Here is a 21,753-nt window from a genome sequence, read left to right on the forward strand (position 1 = left end):
CTAGCATCTTAAATTTTTAATATTGGTTCTTTAAAAGCAAAGCAAAGTTTGTTGTTCTCTTAAATGTACATTATTTCCTTTCTGAAAGGCATACTTTTAGGTGGAGCTTTTAAAAATAACCATCCCATCAACATATTTCTTCTTATCCCTAGATAAGGAGTATAATGATAGAGAAGAAGTTTAATAAGGTACTGTGGGCCTCTGTCACCGCTATGTCGATTTTGTGACCTAGGAAATCAAACCAACTTCTAATGGCCAATTGAGAAATTGGCCAGTTGAAAAGTTCAAGCTCTTCCATCCAACCTTTCAGGAAGGGAAGGTTGGATCTAGACATAGCTGAGCCAGAGCAAGACACAGCAGGTCTATAGGAAAACTGCATATGAATTTTAGGAATATACATGCTAATGATAGAATGCGGGAGCATACTGGTAAATCTGAGCAAAATAAAAATCCCAAATAATCCCCACTTGTCAAGAATGTGTAAACTTGGTCAACTTGAAAATCAGGCTATAATCAAGGTTTTTCATTATTCCTCTCCCTTAGAGAGACATGTAGAAGAAATCAAAGATTATGAGTCAGTATTCCATAGATTTTACTACCTTATTGTTATAACGTTCAATACTTTGGAATGATGAGCAATTAGAGTGACAATTATTATTTTCTTTTCGTGAGAATACTTTCATGGGAATAAAACTTTAACCTATTTTCTGTAATTAGATTTCTATGATGTTCTTCCATGTTTCTGTATGGTTTTGGGAAGAGAGGGTCTATATGGATTTCATTTTTATTAAGCAAAACAAAGCAGAGAAGTTTAATGAACTTTCGCAGTTCAGCATTGATTTATGCAACTAACACAAAGAGTCTTGTATACGATGAATACATTTTGTTCAAATGACACTTGCTGGTGATTTTTTTAAAGTTTTATTCTAAAGAAATCTTTGTCCTGTGTTATCTTCCTTTAACAGCCCACTTTTCCTGTAGGTCCCGCAATAGGGACAAACACGGCGATTAGCTTTGCTCCTTACTTAGCACCTGTAACCCCTGGAGTTGGGTTAGTCCCAACGGAAATTCTACCCACCACACCTGTTATTGTTCCCGGAAGTCCACCAGTCACTGTCCCGGGCTCAACTGCAACTCAGAAACTTCTCAGGACTGACAAACTGGAGGTACTTCAATTATATTTGTGGTTTGAGATGCATTTGTGGTAGAAGTGTGCATACTTCTATGTAAGTGTATGCTTGTGAGATTTTTCAGTCTTGCAAAACAGCCACACACACACAGATTCATCTAAAAGCCATGCATTCATAATTCTATGGTTAGAATTTAAGGCAAACTTTAAAGGAAATTTGTGAGAAAAGAATGTTTAATACAAACAAAATCAGCTGCATGGAATGTATGTTCAGGGCAAATTATTTAACAACCAGTAGAACACTGAATCAATCACTATGCAGCCTACAGAGATGGTTCCCAAAGGCCTCCAGCTGTGCCAGCCATTAACCTTTGCTAGATCCCAGCCAGGTATAGGAATGGGCAAGACAGGAGCAAAAGCCAGGGCAATGGGGGACACTCAGGGACAGGGGTGGGAGTAAGTAGGACTATGACTATTGATCAATTGGTATGACCATATTTCAGTATTTTAAGAACTAGTATGGCTGTTCTAGCATGTTCCAGAATATCAGCCTTGGCTGTGTTCTTGGTAAACAGGGGGAACTTGAGGCTGGGCAAATTTAGTTATTGACTGAGATATTTTCTTTAACTTAAATTCGAGTGTTCTATAAAAGTCAAGAAAACAAGTTCATATATTCATAAAACAGGTTCTTAAGTCATGAGTCAAGCCAACCCACCTGTACTTTACTGGGTGAAATTTCTCTTTAATCAAAGTTAGAGGATTCATCCATTTACCTTCACTATTATATCCTATACTATTTAACAGAGCATTTTATATGGATGTGTAAAGGTTCTGATAGAGTTTTTAAAGATCTCCTTTAATTCTGCTACCGATTAAAGTTCTTAGGTGATATATGTATCATTAGGATGTACAATGAGCTTTAATGTTGGATCATTCAAGAATGTTCTCTCAATGTACATTTGTTTAAATATTTATCCAATAAACCTTGAGGGTAATAAAATGTTGCTGCCTGGTATCAGTTTCAATCTGGAGTTTATGAAGTGGCAATAACCTCGCTAGTGTTTTGATCTAGATTGTCCCTGTGAATATTGAACAGACTTTTCATGGAACTGGAAAAGTGTTTGGGGCTCCACCTGCTGGACCCATGGAGCTTTAGTGTTCAGTACGTGACTGTGGTTTAGAAAACAAATTAAATCAGCCAAGTTGGGAACAAATTGTCCTTCCCAACAGGACTGGTAGACAAAGACACACATAAAAATGATTCATGATGACTTTAGCAGAGCAGCTTTCAGTTCACCTCAAACCAGGAATGAAGGCGGCTGCAAAAGAGACCCTTCGTAAATGCTTGATGGCTGGTCTGCACCTCTGATGCAGTCTCAGACTGGAGTCATTCCATCTACAGAGGAAGGCTCACTCAGAATCTGTGGGAACACCTTAGTAATTTTTATTTTGCACATTTTATGAACTAAAGAAAGGATGTTGGCTAATATACACAGTAGGAAGAAACAATTAACAATTTTGTGATTTTTCTGTTTACCCTTCAAACTCACTTGGCCACTGGTCAGTGAAACTGTATTTCCCAAGTGCGTTTGACTTTCACAAGGCTTGAATGTCATGTCAGTGGCCCTTCATATAACAACACTGATGATCAAGATGTGGACCACCACTTAAACATATCGACTTTGGAACTGGAGCCTAAAAGGAAAATAACTTAAATTTAACTAGTTATTCTTCTCAGCTAATGATTTTATAAATATAAATATTATGTATATATGTTATTCATGTTATCAATATTCAATGCAGAATTAAGAATCCACCTTTTAAATTCTCAAGAAAACTTTCTTTATACAGTAAACTCCTGATCCACCATAATTCTCAGAGGATGGAATATTCTAGTTACTTTAGATTTCAGGATAACTAAGGATTAAGGAATAAAAAAGAAACAACACATCAACACCTCAAACTCTATTCTACTTGTCTCCGTTTCTTTCTTTCCCTTTATCTCTTCCCATGCTTCTCTACTTTTCATCTTTTTTTTTTTGTTTTCTTTCTGTGCTGGCAAAAATAATATAGTGATCTTAAAGTTTTGGAGTCTGAGATATTGTAGTTTTTCTGATTTATGATTGTAAGCATAAGTTATCTTTGTAGAGCAGGGGAGACCTCGGGGAAAAGTGGAGTATTCAGATTCACCCCACCCCCACTTCCCATTCTCAGAGAGGACGAATAAGTTTGTCATTTCCCCTGATTCTTCTTTGGAGCTGTACAGCTGTGACCTGGTGGCTTGATTTAAAGTGAAATTATCCCCCCATGCAAAAAACCTATAGCGTCCCAGAGTTTTCACGGTAGGGGAAGATTTGGATATATATAGAAGTCCAAATTATGTATACAAGTAGTTATATATATAATCTCCAAGTTATAATATATACAAAATATAATTGTCTCCGGGTATGTATACATGTATATATGTATATATGTGTGTGTGTGTGTGTGTGTGTATACCCGGAGACAATGGAGGCTTTGTTGATTTTTCTTTGTTATTTTCGCTAAACTGCAGATTTTGAGTTATTTTCTCAATATAGATTCTCACTCCAGGAAACAGGGTGAAGCAAAACTCAAATTAGCTTGTCAGCGATTCTGGTCACTTGAGTTCTGGATAATCAAATTTTTATTGTAAATAGCACAAAAGCCACCATTTAAAAGAAAGGAAAAGCATTATTATTATTTTTTTTTTTAACGTAAATGGCTGCGCTTGCAGAGGTAGAGTTTCCGGCGGCCATCAGGCTTTCTTCTGCATCGTCTGCTCTTCTCCCCTCTGTGTCCTAGGTATGCAGGGAGTTCCAACGAGGAAACTGTGCCCGGGGAGAGACCGACTGCCGCTTTGCACACCCCGCAGACAGCACCATGATCGACACAAATGACAACACCGTAACCGTTTGTATGGATTACATAAAGGGGCGTTGCATGAGGGAGAAATGCAAATATTTTCACCCTCCTGCACACTTGCAGGCCAAAATCAAAGCTGCGCAGCACCAAGCCAACCAAGCCGCGGTGGCCGCCCAGGCAGCCGCGGCCGCGGCCACAGTCATGGTAAGTGGGGCGCGCCCGCCGCGCACCTTGCGAGCTCGGGAGCCGCGCGCTCCGCGCAGCCGCGACTTCACACGTGTGCTCTCCAGACCAGTGGGGAAATAGGGAAGGCTGCTATTCCTGCTGCTCTGCTGCCTAAGTTCCGTTGTTTCCCCCTTTTTGTTTTGTTTTGTTTTCCCCTCCTTCCCTTCTTCAGCACAATAAGTAAATCCCTCTGGCGCAGGCGATGGGCGAGCGACCTGCCCGGTCCCGTTCTCCTCTGAGACTGGACTGGACCAGTGTGGGCTCTTCCTGAGAGTGGGGCTCAGGGGCCTAGGGATGAAGAGGAAGGGGGGCACCAGAGCTTAAGAGAGTGGAAAAGAAAGCGGGAGTACTGAGCTGAGCAATAGACAGCAGCGGCACTTCAGAGAGCCATCCTCTGGCCGCAGAGAAGCTAGCAACAGGTGACCAGTCGGTGGCTGGCTCTTGCCTATTCCTATTGTTTCCCCCCTTCTTTTACTTATCACAAGGGCCGTGCTTCGAACTTCCTCCCCGTGAATGAAATGCTATGCAGAACATCAAGCCAGGAAACAGATGAAAATGGAGCTGTACTGGCTGGTGCTAAAAACAAACAAGAAGGCCTGTCGCCCAGCCTGAGTCACTGTACTGTCCCTTGGAGACCAGCAGCAGCCTGGTCACCATCACCTGGGAACCTGTTACAGCTGCACACACTCAGGCCCCACCCCAGACCTTTGGGATCAGAATTCAAATCTTAAAATATGCTCAGGTGTTTTCTATACATATTAACATTTGAGAAGGACTTGCTTAGAGTACTGGCTCTCCAATTTGGCTGTATTTTGAATTACCTGAGGGGAATTGAAAGGTTCTAACATCAGTCCCTTCTCCCAAAGTTTCCTACTTAATTGGTCTGGGTGTGGCCTGGGCAGTGGCCTTTTTTTGAAGCTCCCAGGTGATTCCTTTCATGCCCTTTCCTCATGTTCTTCTCATTCTTATGTCGCTGGACATAGTGATTTTTCTGAATGTGTGAGTTTCTATGTACGTGGGGATGTTTGCATCCACGTAAGAGAGTGAGTACAATATAGAGAAATTCTCCCTTTTTTTGTTCTAGTAAAGGAGTAGTTTTCAAAACTGATTATAATTGGGAAGAATGCGGTGGAGGGGCGATGAGAGTAAATTGGTTACTTAATGCTAATGAAAAAGGAATTCTTGGGGCTGGCCTGGTGGTGTAGTGATTAGGTTCCTTGCTCCGCTTCGGTGGCCCAGGGTTCTCAGGTTCAGATCCCAGGAGGGGATCTGGCACTGCTTGTCAAGCCACACTGTGGCGGCATCCCACATAAAATAGAGGAAGATTGGCACAGATGTTAGCTCAAGGTCAATCTTCCTCACCAAAAAAAAAAAAAAAAAACTAAAAAAAATGAAAAAGGAATTCTTTTAGAGAGCAAATGTGGTCTTTTATGCATTTCTCCAGTATGAAATCCATCTTACCATCTACTTACTGAAGATCTTCTCCCATGAGAAGTAAAATTTTTTCATCATAATCATTTAGGTCAGCCTCAATTTATCCTAACTGGTACATTGACTGTTGGGAACAAAGAACACGTTTTTCTACTGAACTAGTATTATAAGTCATAACTAGGTATTGAGAATATCTCCAAGGCTAGTCAGGACTCTGGTTGCAAGAAAAAACCCAACTGGAGTAGCTTAAATGAAAAATTTGGACTTGATTAAATCATGCAATGTCTTCCAAAGAGAGTAGAGGTAAAATAGGGCTCAGGGGTGCCTGGATCCAGAAACTTGAGAAACAGCAGGTTTTTTTCATTTTCTGCTTCTCTTGGTACATATCAGCTCCATTCTTTAAAACCAGCTTCTCTGTACGATACTGACCATGGCTTTGGACACCTATCAGGACACATTCTTACATCTTTTGACAAGAGAGAAAACAGTATCTTCTACACCAACTCTAATTAGAAAAAAAACAGTTAAGGGTCATTTTGGTGGCTGTCCTTATGGTCAGAATAAGAGCATGCTATGATTGGCTCAGCCTGGGTCACAATAGCCATCTTGCCACTAGGGTATGAGATGAGGTTCTGGGAATATAAAAAATTAGTCCCTGTACCTCAAATACCTGTTAATACAACAAACCATCGGTACTAACAGTGACCTTAGGGCTGAGCCCTGACTTTATCTGAGCCCTGATTTTTATCTGCCTGTTTCCTAGAAGTACCAGTTCTAACATCTGCAATCAGTATATATTTCAGTCATCGAAGGAAAAATGCACCTCATATATGTCAATGGTAGATGACCTGCGTTGATGAGGATAAGAGAAGAAATGGCCATTTACATAAACAGGTCATTCTTCAGCCTGATATCTTTAAATTGAGACTGTACTCTTCTTTGTGCCCTTCTGCGCATTTGCACATCATACTCATCAGGATGCTTAGAGGTTACTGCAGTGGATGTCGGTACATTTAGTTACCATAGTTTCCTGGATTGGTACACTGTGCCCAAATTTGGAGTTCTGATATTTCAGGGGATCTTGCAGCATCGTCAAAGACAACCCAAAGGAATGTAGTTTCAGAACAAAAGCCAGCTTCTTTCTGACAATGACATGAAAATGACTGAATCTGTAATGTCTTTTTAGTTGAAGTGAGAGGCTCATTTGAAACCAGGGCTTAGGTGCAGTTAGATGAAGTCAAAGTGTTCTTCCTCTAGTAGCAAGATTACTCAGTACACTGAAGCAAAACTATTATTTCTTTATTTAAAAAAACAAGTGGGGGGATGACTGCAGTCAGAATATATTAGTCTTCCATTCACCTGGCTTCCATATCTGAACACCAAGAATTTCTGCCATATACTTTTTATTATTGTTTGGAGATTTCCCCTTGTTTTGATTAATTGGAACTTGCAAATGAATTTAAAGCTTTGATTCCAGAAAAAGAGACATTTATTTCCTTTAGAGCCTTACTGTTCTACAGTACTTCTTAAAACACGAGCATCAACCTCACCAGAATTTTTAAAATGTGAAAATAAGCCAGAAAGAGGTTCTCTTTGGTAATTTTAACACAAAGGGTATCTGATCTTCAAGAAAGCAGTCTTTCTTCACACACACCAAAATGGGGAGACACAAGGAGATACCTATTTTGTAAAAAAAAAAAAAAAAACAGGACCAGCTGCCATCAGCTAGATAAGTTTTAATTGTTCCAGAAAACATGTGCAGGAACCTTGAATTCCACCCTCCCTGTCCACATCCTTTTCTTCCCGGTTCAAGAGGCAGCTCTAATTATGGTCATCAGGGTCTCCTGATTCCTCAGAATTTGGGTTTGCCTGTAACGCCTAAGGAAGCTCCTGAGACACAGCAGGCTTGGCGTTCTCTAAGGTTTTTTTCTAAGCCTGAAGATCTTTCAAGATAGGTAAACATGTGCCAGCACTCAAATAATGTCCTCTAAAACAGAACATCTGTGTACTACAAAGCCATATTATGATTATTCATCCATACAGATTTTTTTAATACATTCTACACATGTGCCTCAAAGTGTGAGGTGTGCAAGTTATTAATATGTATACTCAATCCTCCAAGACCTTAGTGTTTCCCTGAAAAGACAATATATTTGCATCTAGTAAAGATAACCCACAATATGGAGTGGGAAAAGGGAGATGCTGCTGCTGTCCAGTTCAGTTTAGAGCTCTTTTCTTTACAGTCCTAGATTATTATAATTTCTGTGTAAATTGTTTCATCAAACTAAGATCAGAAAAAAGAGAACATTAACCTTCCAGGTGATTATCCTAGGGAGAAATATTTAATATTTCTTTTTCTACCTGGAGACTTCATTAAGTGATGCTTTGTTAAATCAAAATTTTGTCCATAAATACCAGGCTTTGGAGACATAATCACTCTTCTAGTTAGCATATCAGAAAAGATCAACCCAATAGTGGATTTGTTCCATAACTGCCAAGGACTGTGAAAGTGAAGGGAAGAATCAAGTCCAGAAGGTTGAGGCCACAGTGATTTTGCGTTTATCCAGTTAATGTTCTCAGTCTGCTCCATGAGAGTAGGCTATGTCACCTTATATAGTTAGCACAGGTTAATTTAAGCTCAAAAAAATGCACTATTTAGCAATGTAAAACTATAGAGGAATGAAAGATTTTAAACAAAAGTGATGTCATGGAAGTTACATAATGGTGAGCTTACAGTTGAGGAAAGAATAGCCAGTACAAAGCAGCTTTCTTATTGTGGAGCTTGTTAGTTTTTTAAAAATGTTCACAATGCTACTTTCAGAAGAATGACTTCATATTATTTGATGGCCTCTTTCAAGACTGCCTTCCAAAACATCTCCATTGGCCATTCTAAATCTCTTCTCACCTATAGTCCTTTCAACTTTATTTGTAGTCTCTTTCCTCCCATAGCTCTTTATCTCCTATCATCTCTATACTTTTAATCCTGAATCATCAAATGACAATGAACAACCTTTATTTGACAAGGAAAATATCATTGTTTCCCACTTTGAGGGTTTAGTACTATCCCATTTTATTTCATATGCCAGAGATCTAACTCAAAACTTTAGAATATAACATTTTGTTTTTATTATACAAACCTTAGGGATTTACCTATTGTGCTAACATAGAAAAGGGGTATTTCATTTTTTATTTGCATTGGAGCTATTCCTTTGAATTTCTTTATTTTCACAGAATTCCATCATAGAATTTTTAGATTTTTTTACAACAGTTATCAAGGAACAGGAAAATTTTTTCATTGTGGTCTAAAAAAATCAATAATTGTTATTATTTCAGCTGTTTAAGTGAAACTATCTTCCCAAAAGTATGATTATAAGTTAAAGATACTATTTTACTTCTAAAATTCAAGCAGTTCTTTGCTATTTTTTAGCTGTTTGCTATTTTTAGCTGTTGTACTTGTTCTAGCCAAGAGTTCCACATCTCATTAACTGGGTTGGTCACTGATCATAGCTAAAAGTAGAAATAGAATTATTAAATATTAATTATTTTGATACCTGAGAACGCTAAATACCTTTTTAAAGGGTATTTTCTTAGTGTAATCTGGTAAGTTGTTTGAGATAAATTGAATTATAATTTCCAATGTACTGGAAAACATAGAATGGATGATAAGTTAGTCATTAGAAACAGCACGATGGAATAAAAGTAGGAAATTTGAGAACCTTACTATTCAAATTCAAAACTTGTTAAATTTGGAAGCTTATTCCACATGGCCAGATCCATGCTAGCAGAGTGAAGAGAAGAATTGAGACAATTATCCACATGATTCAGACAAAAAATTAAGATCCAAACCCAGACAGTTTTGCCTAAATAATCTTGTGTTTGAATATTTTTTTGCCTGAATTTTTTGTCTCAGTTTGCCACTTCATTTTGTTAGGCTAGATCCTCCTTAAAAATTATTTTTATAAAAGTTAAAGATGTCTTCTTTTTGACTTGGATCTTATACTTACTGCATTCATTATTTTATATTTGAAAACTAACTTATCAGAAATTCTTTAATCCTATGGCCCTGAAAAGTTTTGCATTTTTTTCTGAAGCAATATAAAAAATGCTTATGGTGTGTATGCAAGCTGCTGTTTTGATTAACTTTCCTGAATTTCAAACGTCTATATTTTACTCTCCTATATGCTTTAACTAAGGTATAGTAGATGCATTTTTGCTTCAATACTAATTTAAGGTGTAATATTCATTTCTTTAGAGAACATTTTTGTTGTTGTGCATGCCTAGTGTTTTGTACGTTGTATATTGCATTCAGAATATTTTTTTCCTTCTCACCTATCCACAATGCAATGCCGTTCCCATGATGCACCTCTGCTTGCTGTTTACCTGTATGTTAATTCGCTTGAATCCCATTGGCCCACTGCCATCATGTGCTCGCTGCCTGTTATTAAAAGACTCAGTCGACTGCCAAAGCAATGAAGCGACCTCTCGAAGCATCTGTAGACCTGGTACTTTGACCTTTCACCTTTCGCTTTGCATGTAGCTTTTCAGAGAACCATCTGAGATTTGTATTACTTATAAAATATTGGTTGCAAACAATCATTATTATTAATTAATGAAAAAATTCAATAAGGTGTTTAGCCATCTCATTTTCATATGTAATATGTGAAATAAATTAATTCTAACAAATTTTAATACCTTTTCCAAAAGAGTGAAGCAAATTTAAATTACTTGGTTTGGAAAATGCTCATTATAATTCTTATTAACCTTTAAATTCAAGAAATTGCCATTTAGTTAAAGAGAAGAATAGGTATTAATAATAACACAAATGCTTCTTTCCCCCCTTAGAATAGTTTAATTCATTTTAAAAGCTGAAGCCATTTTTTTGTTGTTGCTTGATAGTTTTTCTTTTCCTTAGTTGAGATGCTACCGTTTTTGGTTACAGAAATCATGCTTTCGCTCTCAATAACAAATTCTCACCCATTCGACATTGCCGCTGTTTAAATTAAGGTGCATGGCAGAGGCATCTCCTTAGCTGTCATTTTTAAAAAGAATGTTGCAATTGATGATCTCTGTGGACACTGGAGGTGTGTTTACTTTGAGTTATACATATCTTATCCAATTCTTCCCTTCTAGGCCTTTCCTCCTGGTGCTCTTCATCCTTTACCAAAGAGACAAGCACTTGAAAAAAGCAATGGTGCCAGCACGGTCTTTAATCCCAGCGTCTTGCACTACCAGCAGGCTCTAACCAGTGCACAGTTGCAGCAGCACACAGCGTTTATTCCAACAGGTACGTGCCCTGACAGTTCCAAGTCCTGTGTCCGTGTGCCCTTCCGGTCATGTGCTTCCTTCTCATTCCTTTAAGCTGTTTGGTGGCATCTAGTTTGCTTTCAAAGGTACAGTAAATACAGCCTGAAACTCATCATTGTCCCAGCTATCTAGATATATTTACATTGCTTGGAATGATAGCTAAAGACTGTTAGGATTCTAAAGCCAAATATTTTATAGAGTTAAGTGACAGATTGAACCCGTGAGTAGCAAATAGCAGTTAGGTCTTTTGGTTTCTTATATTTACACATGCTGTGTAAAATTGTTTATGTAAATAAGACCTTTTATGTGTGACGATTGAAATTTGTCATTAACCCTGAATGACCTAAAAATAGCAATTCCAGTAAATACTAACCTTTTTTTCTATTCCTATTCAGAGCACTAAAAAAACGAGGCTATTCAAATTAAAGCAATCCTCTACTCATATTTTTACATCCATTCTCTCTCTTTCGCCATCCTTCTCAACTTCCACCAAGTTCACAAATATATAGAGCTCTTATCCTTGGTTTCTAAGCCAATGCCTGATAATATTAGGTGCTACGGTGCATTAACTCTATCATTCCACTAAGAGATGAATTATAGTAATCATAGATCTTGAAGTTTAAAGGGTTCTTAGCAATCCCCTCATCTAGTTGATTGTTTTACAGATGAGAAAACTGAGGCCCCCTAAAAGTGAAGTGACTTCCCAAGGTGGCACAACAAACGAGAAAAAGACCTAGAACCTAGCTTCCGTGTGACCAGTCCAATTTGCATGACATGACACCACCTGGCCTCCTTATGTGGAGGCCACAGAGCTCTCCTTTAGAACTTGGCATAAACGTCAGATAAAAGGGAAGGAGCAAAAGTACAATGTATGTCCACCCTCCCGCATTGACCCACCTCCCTGACCACAGACCTACATACTTACACCATACACGAACACAAAGAGTCATCATCAACTGACTGTGGTTTTGACCTTTTTGTCTGTGTTAGAAGCAGGGATAATATTCTCAAAATAAATAAAATTTGCTAGAGTGTCCAAAAAATAGAGAAAGACTCAGGCCTTAGTGAGAAGATTGTCCTTTGAGTTCTTAGTTTCGAAATCAGAATTTTCATCCCCATGCTAGTGACTTGAAGGTAATTATAGATGAATAACAATTTTATCAAAAAGAGTTTGTTGATCCTAATCCACCCTGTTGGACTTTCGGGTTTATTATCCATTTCCTTAAATCTGGAGCATATCAGGAGTTAACATAGGAGGGAGCTGAATAAATATTTCTGTGGTATTCTTTGTATAAAATCTACACTTTGAAATGAGTTATTAACCTTTTAATAATATTTATTGTAGTAAAAATATAAGTTACATAAGTAAAATGGTTCTTAGTATTCAGTTTTCTTATTTTAGTTCTGGTCTTCTCTTAAATAGACTCATAGACCTGTAGAGTGAGTCTCTAAGTCAGTACTTATTAGGGCTTCACTCTTGCCCTATTCCAACCTTAATTAGTGACATTTCAGTGCAGTTATAGCACAGCAGTATTTGTACTTGTAATCCACTTGATATCACATGTTTGTAAAGTAATGACTGGAAGGTGAACTTTCCTCAAGGTCCTGTGTGATTTCTACAAGTGTCTTATTTTATAGACCTCATCAGACTAGATATTTTGAGAAAAAAATTAGGGAAGAATATACTGAGGGGAAAACATAAAAGGACAAGTCTGTTTCTGAAGACTGGATAATAATGCCACTCCCTGGGCATTTCCTGGGGATGCTCATGGAAGTCTGGGGCTAAGTCCTGCAAACAACGGAAGCCCTCTAACTCATGTTTAACACTTCAATCCAATATTGACTCATTTGTTAAATCACTGAAAGAATCCTCATTTTAAAGTATTTCACCTGGAAACTACTACGACTTCCAAAGCAAGAACGAATCATATCCCTTATGCAATGATCTAATTATTGTTGATGAAATGCTTTGTGCTGAGGACCGATAGGCTGTACTGGCTGCTGTGGTTGTGCACTTCCGCCCTCTGCTGGATTCTTTAAGAACTGTTCTAGTGTGTCCGGCCACCCTCAATTGAGCAGGCTGTGGGAGCAGAAAAGTGGGTTCTAGCCCACTTAATTCTGTGAATTAGAAGGGTTTCCATCTGTAACATGATATAAATACCATAGTGAACAAACGTGGATCTTGTGCTCCGGAACCGTATTTCAACTTCTAAGAAGTTTTTAGGTTTCTCTTAAATCTTGACAGAGAAAATAATTTTATTAAAAGGAAAATAGCATAATCTTCCCCCTACTTAAATCGATAAAAGAAATTTCAGTGTTTATTTTGACTTTAGTTTATTTCAGGCTTTTTTTTTCCCTCATAAACCACATTTTCAACCTAATTTTAAAGTGATAATGATAATAATCATTCATTGTTTTTTTAAACCTCTGCAAATTAAGTGATGATGTTCAAAAATATTTTTTGTAACTTGGTAGATGGTGGACCCATTATTTTTAAACTTAAAGATTCTAATTTTTCTATAAATACTCTAACGAGTAATATATGAAACAAAAAGCATTTTATGTTCTCCTGGAGGTTACCCTTTATTGAAAGATCATTCATAGTGAAGTTTTTGATATGCTACTAAAATTCTCCCATTGACACAATGTGAATTTGGATTTTAGGAATTCTGCCTCTAGGCTGTGGAGATATTAATATAAAATATTATGTAAAACATGAGATTCTTCTCCAAAACCATGCTAATGTAATTATCACCCTGCTTGATGCCCTGGCACATTTCAGTGGGTGGGATTTTTCTTGTTTGATAGGGATTATTTTAACCTGATAGTTATACTTTTTCTTTGCTATGTTAGGAAAGTGGCAAAAACCACATACACTTACAAAAATAGCATCATAATAATTCTTGGCATTTCTCTGACAGGTTTATTCTGAGTTACTGTAAGTGTTCTTATAGACGTCTCATTCTTCAAGATAGTTCTGCCAGTGGCAGGCATAATTATTTGCATTTTGCAGATGGAAAAACTGAGGCTGTATCTATGCTGCAAAGTGGAATATATAATTAATGGAACTGTCCAGATAATTCTGACTTACAGATTCTGGAGTTGAAATATTTATGCAACTGAAGCAGAAAACATTTACGAAGGCTTTGTTGATTGAATTATGCCTTAGGGAAAGGCTTCAGCCAGTCAGAACAAAGACGACCCACTGAATCTCTCCTTGATTAATTTCATTATATTGAAATACAGGATAAATAGAACAGGGAAAATTGCTTGCACAAACACTGCCTAGTGATCAGAAACCATAATGTTACATAAGGTTTTCACATACCCTGGTGAAAGATCTGTCAGTGTTTAGTGGAAACGATATCTACATACCCACAGCAAAATTTATTTATCCCATTCAATTCAGCAAACAGTTCTCCAACACATAGTATGTTCTGGGCTTCAGGGCCAGTAATGGGAATACAAAGGAGTTCAGAACTAGGCAAAAACCAAATCTAATGCAAAGCATTAAGGGCTACCTTAGGGTATGAGCAAAGCGATCTGAGAGCGAAGGAGAAAGAGGCAATTTATTTGGCCATCGGCATGTGCAGTGGGTGGTGGTGACAAAGGATGTGGAGAAAGAAGGACTTTCCAAAGGAGGAGAAATTTGCTTAGGACTTTGAAAGGAAGATGTTACCAGCGGGGGAAAAGCATTCAGGCAGAGGGGACGGCATGGTTTGGGAAGAGTGTATTTGAGGAATAGCAAGTCGTCCTTTGTAGCTATATTGTAAAGTACTTAAGAGGCTGTAGCAGGGGGTGGGTAGGAGTGGGGTGGAAAGGCAGAGATGGGCCTTGAATAGAAGATCAGGACTAGAATCTGGCATTAACAGCCACATACAGCAAAAGCTATGCGTTTCCAATATTCATATCACTTTTAGGCCACGCAGGGAGAGGCTCATCAAATTAATTTGGTTGAGCATTTCAGCCACATCCTGAGCTGAAGACAAAGTGATGTGTCCAATCCTAGCCCAGTGTGGCTGCAGGAACTGCTGTTGATGGTTTGCAACCCAATGACATTCACATGCCTGACACAGGAAAGCCCTCCAAGAAAGCCCTTCCACACTGGAATGCAAGAGAATAACATGGAATTTTTAGAGGGATAACTTTGAATCCAGCCATAGTCGACTTTAAAATGAAATCATTCACAAACTGAGTACTTTAATAAATTTTTAGGAACCAATTGCTCCCAACACACTCTCACTAAAGGCTGAGAACAGTTTATTCAACCAACTGACCATCTGCTAAGTGCCCCATAGACCCAGACAGACACGAACCTTGCCCCTCACCCAGAGTTTACAGTATAGGAGGAGAGATGGATGTTCAATAAATATTCATATAAATAAATAATTAAAATTTTTATGAGTACTATGAATGAAAAAGTAAAGAGTTCAATAAGATTAAAAATAGAAAATTGATTTAAATGGCATATGGAGATAGGTAAAAGAATAATTGAACAGTTTTCTAAAGAAGTGACATGTAGCTTGAGACCTGGAAGATGAAAAGAGTAGGGTAAGATTATTCTAGGCAGAGGAGACAGCTTGTAGGAAGCCCCAAAAGTAGGACAAAAGTGTGATGTGTTCTGTTCAAAGAAATGAAAGGCTAATCTGGCTGGATCATGGGGCCAGGGGAGAGTGGTGTAGGATGAGCTGGGGAGATAGTCAGAGACTAGACCATAGGGGGCCTTTATCCTAAAAGCAATGAAAAGGCAATGAATCATTTCCAGCGGAGAAATGAACAGACCTGTATTTGGAAAGGTTTCCTCTGCAAGCACAGTGGAGAATGGACTAAAGGGAGGATGAGAATGCAAGCCAGAAGACCAGTTAGGAGGTTACTGCATAGCCGAGCCTAAAGGTAATGGTGACCGGGACATGAGAAGTGGCAGTAGAGATGGACCAACAGGCAAACACAAGGTGCATTTTAGAAGCAGAATTGCTTTGGCTTATTGGTGAGTTGGACCAGGAAATTTCACGAGGGAAAGTGGTGTCAGGCATAACTTTCAGTTTAGGCTGGAGCTACCACCTAGCTGGTGATGTCCATCAGTGTTCCCTCAGGTGGAGAAACAGATTCTGTGGGAAAGATCAATGCTTGGACATGTTAATTTGAGGCAGCTGTGAGACATCCAAGTGGATGGGCCAGGTGAGCATTAGCACCTGGAGCTCAGAGGCGAGCTGGGCAGGATACATAAATTTGGAAGCCTTGAACTCATAGATAGTATTTAGATCCTGGATTGAATGATATCATGGATTGAATGATATACCAGGAGAAAGTATAGAGTAGATGAAAAGGAACCAGAACTGAGTCCTGAAAAACTCAAGCATATAGAGAGATATATATAGAGAGAGTGTGTGTGCGTGTCTGTGTTATCAGAAAGTCCAAGGAAAAAGAGTGGTTTATTATAGAGGGAGTGGCCAAGTGCTAAATGTTACTGAGACTCAGGAAGTTAAATGAAGATGGAAGCGTTCGTACTGATTGCAGAAATATGGAGTTATTTGGTGACATGAGCAGTTTGAGTGGAGATGTGAAAATGAAAGCCAAATTGGAGAGGATTGAAGAATAAATGGAGGCAAGGAAGTGAAAATTTATGTGTAGGTAACTTTCCAGAAGTTTGATCATAAAGAGTATTAGAAAGATAGAGCCAAAGAAAGGGTGTTGTGAATGTGATTTCGAGATGTTTGGGTCTTTGTTTTAAGTTGGCTATATTAGCACGTTTGCTGAAGAATCCAGTCGTAACCTGGTTAAATAGCCTCTTTTCCTGACTAGGTAATGTTAGCCTAATCAAAATGTAGATCAGGCAGAAAGTCTCCCTCAGGTGTGAAGAGTTCAGCAGAGAGAATAAAGACCTACGCATCTCAGATTCTTCATCTAGTGTCTCACAAGGCAGTTCTAAAACCCTCATTGGGTACACGTTCATTAGAAACTTATTCTCTGGCACCTATGTGACACCCAATCTTCAGTTATCTAAATCTTCATATTACCTTGATTTTCATTCTAAGGAACTGAACCAGAAGTAGACAATTCTTTTCAATACAGTTCTTTTTTTCAGTACTCCACAACATACATTACTATTCGTGGTCAGAGTTTTCTGATTCAAGTACATTAATAAGACCTCCCCAGGTAAGGCAACTCCTCCCAAGGAAGGGCTGAAATCCTCCCTTCCTCCCTCCTGCCTACCCTCATAGACACCAACTGGAGATTTACTTGGAGTTTCGCCACAGGTGCCCCTCAGGGTTCACCTAATAGCAGCCATGACAAAAATCCCTAGCCCTGGTCCTAACTCAGCCCCAATTCTGCATTATGTTGCCTCTGCAGTGTTTAGGCTTTATTTCTAGATACCACTCCTTTATCGTAATGAATCTCGTAGCAGAAACAGATCATATCCACATCCAGGTCATTCCATCACAGGAAGCTCAATCTTCCTATGTTGTAGGGGTTTCAAGCAGTAATCTAAAATTCACCTGACCTGCAAGCCCTGATTTGGAGAATACAGAATCTTAATTACTGTTTTTATTTTTCATATTGTTATTGACAGGAAACATTTTACAATCAGACAAGCAAACTTCTAATGCAATAAGCTCAGTGTAATCTAGTGAATACAAAACCTGACCTGGATTTAGGAATAGAATTCTATTTCTAGCCTTACCCTTGACTTACACTGCACATGACCTTGGAGTAGTTACTATGCCTCAGATTTTTCATCTGTAAAAAAACTCACTTCCTACCTTGGAGGATTAACTTGATAATGTCCGTAAAATACTGTGAGGTGTTAGAGGAAGGACACTGCAGCATTATCACATGCCATTCTTCTTAGAATCATGTCGACGTATGTGACTAGAAACTGTGAAAAGTAGTCTAAGGAGTGAGCTTTGAATAATATTGGCTTAAAATGAGTCAGATATATGTGTCAGTGCTGAAAATGTGAATGACTCTAAAGGACTGTGTTAACTAACCCTACTTATTTCTGGTTGTGCTTCAATCTCACTTTGAATGTTAACTCTAAACCGCTAACCTGTTTCTTTTCCTCTATTCACTTTTTCCACCTACCATTGCATGACATGCAGGGTCAGTTTTGTGCATGACACCCGCTACCAGTATTGGTAGGTTTCAATCTTTTTTTATTTGTCTTTTATATTATGTACAATACCTTCACGTGCTTGAAATTTATTTCAGAGATGGTAGAAATGCTTAGGAACTGGTAGATCTGAAGGCTTATTTGGCTTTAGAGTTAACGTAGAGGTTTTTAAAATGTACTTGTATATTTAAGAAAATGACCATTTTAATGTGACTGGAACAACCACGGTGCTAGACAACCACTACAAAACATAAAACCACAAGTACGAGTCTACTTTTTAATGATCTGTATTTTGTTTCTATTTATAGTTTATATGGTTTAGAATAAAAAAAAACTTACTTTGTCAGAGAGGCAGGCTAATTTCATCAATGTTTTAAAGTTTCATGGTGGTGTGCCTTTATCTCCTCTTTGCTGTGTGTTAGAGTTATCAGAGTTTCCCAGAAGTATTTATTTTAAAAAATTATAAATGGATGTATTTTGAAAACAAATGTCAGAACTACCTTGCTTTATTATCCTTTTTAATTTTAAATGTTCATTATTTGTGATGATTATTTGTACCTTAGCATTCCCTTAGATGTTAAATTTTAATAGTACATAGTTATCCCCACACATTCCAGTGCCTTGGTACAAAAGTCTGTCTTTAGGACATATGGATTAGTGTCATTTGGAGTCAAGAAAAATTAACATTGGCAAAGTTTGTCTGGCTATTTCACAGTAACTGTGTTAGAATTTATATCAAGGCCATGATTTTTGCTCCACCATTTATTAACCAAAATAAACCACAACCACTAGCAATGCCAGTTCAAATAAGCAGGCCCAAATTGACCAAAAAATTCAATTTAACCACAATTAATTCCAAAGAATATCCTATCCCAAATTAGGTCTACATATTGAGCCTTTGATGTTTTAGAATGACAATTAAAAATGAATATCATATATTCTCACTTCATTAGACATTAAATTTTGCATTCTTAGAAGCAAGCGTTATTACGTACACCATAGACTCTGAATTGGGAATAATCTATTCTTAGAAGTAAAATGTTTATAAATACATCAACCAAAGTAATCTGCTTTGGCCTTTCTGGGAATCACTGATTATGTTTTAAAACTTCCTTTAATTGTACTTGTAATAAGCTATTTTCCCTTTTTTATTTCTCTCCCATGCTTCCTTGCTTTGCATTGTGATTGCATGCCATCTGCTGGTTTAACCCATGATGGCTTGCTGCTCTGATATTCACCATGCCAAAATACCACTTCTATTACCATAATGCTACACCCTCCTGTTCATTGCTCCCATGGTTCCCCTCCTGAAAGTACCCATGATGCACAGCGCTACGTCAGCCACTGTCTCTGCAGCAACAACTCCTGCAACAAGTGTCCCCTTCGCAGCAACAGCCACAGCCAATCAGGTTTGCTCCTTTTAAAGCTTTCTTTCACAAATCCCAAACTCTAAATGAGTGCTGATATTTAAAAAAAAAATTCTCGGTGAGAATTTTTTTTTCATGTTTATCCATCAAATTTTATTTTTTTAATTAGTTTATAGCAAGCATTTATGGACAGGTTGCACTTATTTAGAGTTAACATTTACTGCAAATAATGATGTAGCTATGTTTTGTGTTGCACTGTTTGTTTTCGTACCTAATATTGTGTAATTAACCTGACAGGCTTAAATTCCTTTTAGTACAGCATTACGTATCCAGTAGTTTGTGAATTGCCACAGAAAAATTGTAAAAGCACACTTGTGGGTGCTTCAAAACTGGCTATGTTTTGATTTAGTTCATTCAGACCCTATCATCTGTTGTGGAGGAAAAAGATTCTCCTCTTAGAAAAGTCTCCCTTTTTCCCTTAATGTCAAATTTGAGGTCTGAATGATTCTTGGTAACATTTCACTTGGGTCCTCTGTGCTCCCAAACTCACTTGGTTCCGGAACCTTACTACCTGTTCAAATACTGGCATAAGAGCCAAACCATACTGGAGGAAGAGTTCGAGGCCACCAAGTTCACAAAGGCTGGATATAACTGATTAGGGACGTTTAACTCTGTTGGTTTAATGCATGTGCCAATAAGACCATGGATGTACTATTTCTCAGTGAGAGCCAGTGGCTATTTCCCGCTCTGCAGTCACAGGCTGGCTGTAACCCTAACCCCAGCCAACCAACTAGCAAACATGTGCTCCTGGTCACAGGAGACAAGTATGAGCATAAACTCTCACCTCACCTAGAAAAACATTTGATTGTGCATGCCCTCCCTTCATAGAAGAGCAATTTTTGTTTTGTTTTTAACTTAGTTGTTTTTTTTTTAATGAAATCAACTGTACTGATAAAAGATGAAAAGAGCTATAGGAGTAGGCCGGCAGGCAGGTCCAAGCTGATGGGAGAAATGGGGGGAAACTGTGTAAGGGCATAAGTGGCAGATTCCAGCCTGAATTGTGCAGGTGGGAAGGGCTGATTCACACGTCTTTCCATGTTCAGATCAGTAAGTGATTCTAGTGCCATAGGTTTCATCACTGAAAAGATAGACGTGAGTGCACTTGAATGAAGGAATAAAAGTAAAATCCCATGACAGTTTCTATTGTGCCCTCCAAATTGTGAAAAAGCAGGAAAGAATGAAGAGGGAGGGAGGGGACGCCAAGTGGGCACTCAGAGGCAGTTATAAACTATTGATAATTCTTCAGCTTTTCACTCACCTCAGAAATGCCAACTTATCCTCTAAGGAAAGCCAGCTCAGCTCCAAACAGCAAATGATAAGTTTCTTTGCTGGGAAGATTTTTTTAAATGATGGGAGGGAGAAGGGAGAGAGACGGTTTGCATCCTTCCCTTATTAGGCTCAAGGCATCTCTTTCACTTGTTCATTCTTAATAGGGAATTGGTATGTCTGTTTCTTTTATGCCTAAGTCCTGCCTCCTTGAACCATGTTTATGTGATTTTTGACACAATTTTTGTTACAAAGCCCTTTTATAAGAAAACAAGTTTGAAGTATAATATAGTAGTATTCATTACAATTGAATTTTAACTATATGTTATGTCAAGTTAAACTTCTAACACAGAAATCTTTCCTAAGAAAGGAAACCAAGATAAAGAAATATTTTAGAGTTTTAGGATAAATTCCTTTATTTGTGATAAATACTTGATCATACATAATATATATTTTTCCAGCCTAGGGATTTTTTGGCTCCGTTTGGTAGAAAAAACTTTGAGAGATTGCATGCTTACATGTAGGTTTATTTATGAGTGTAGGGAGGTGGGGTAGAAAGCATGGAATATTCTGAAGCTAAAATATATCACTTTACAGCCGAGTGTGGTTGGTAAAGGAAGTAATGAGTTTAACTTCAATTAAATCCAAAGAAATACAATTAGAGGAGTACCTGACAGTAGCTTCAAGAATCCTAGATTCTGCGTTTTGCAGTTTGTCAGATGTAATAGTTGCGGTATTGCACGTCAGTGATGGAGAAGAGAAATACTTTAGTGGCTCTTGATGAAGGTCTGCTTGCGCAACAAAACCACAGAAAAAGAAATAATTGTAAACATAAATTTTCACATAATATTCTTCATGTATTTTCAACAAGTTTCAAAGAGCAAAGCAGCTACAAAAGAACTTGGAAATTCTTTTAGTGCCCAAGAATTCAGAATTCAGAGATTGTTGGTGACTTTGATGACAAGTTACCATCCTAC

General features: G+C 38.0%; 1 protein-coding gene across 13 annotated transcripts in view; it reads left to right on the forward strand.

Moving 5' to 3' along the window:
• MBNL2 (muscleblind like splicing regulator 2) overlaps positions 1–21,753 on the forward strand; it is a 154,190-nt gene that overhangs the window by 109,740 nt on the left and 22,697 nt on the right. For 3 of the 13 annotated variants that reach the window (XM_070520047.1, XM_070520049.1, XM_070520048.1), the window contains 5 exons: positions 966–1,166; positions 3,953–4,216; positions 10,117–10,170; positions 10,799–10,952; positions 18,073–18,108. In XM_070520047.1, coding sequence (XP_070376148.1) covers positions 966–1,166; positions 3,953–4,216; positions 10,117–10,170; positions 10,799–10,952; positions 18,073–18,108 — 709 coding nt within the window. Of the gene's footprint in view, positions 1–965; positions 1,167–3,952; positions 4,217–10,116; positions 10,171–10,798; positions 10,953–18,072; positions 18,109–19,397; positions 19,493–21,753 lie in introns of all 13 variants that reach the window. The other 10 variants (XM_014864873.3, XM_070520052.1, XM_070520051.1 and 7 more) reach the window with 7 other exon arrangements.

The sequence above is a fragment of the Equus asinus genome, chromosome 11, assembly GCF_041296235.1.
Source record: "Equus asinus isolate D_3611 breed Donkey chromosome 11, EquAss-T2T_v2, whole genome shotgun sequence".
In the NCBI taxonomy this organism is placed as follows: domain Eukaryota; kingdom Metazoa; phylum Chordata; class Mammalia; order Perissodactyla; family Equidae; genus Equus; species Equus asinus.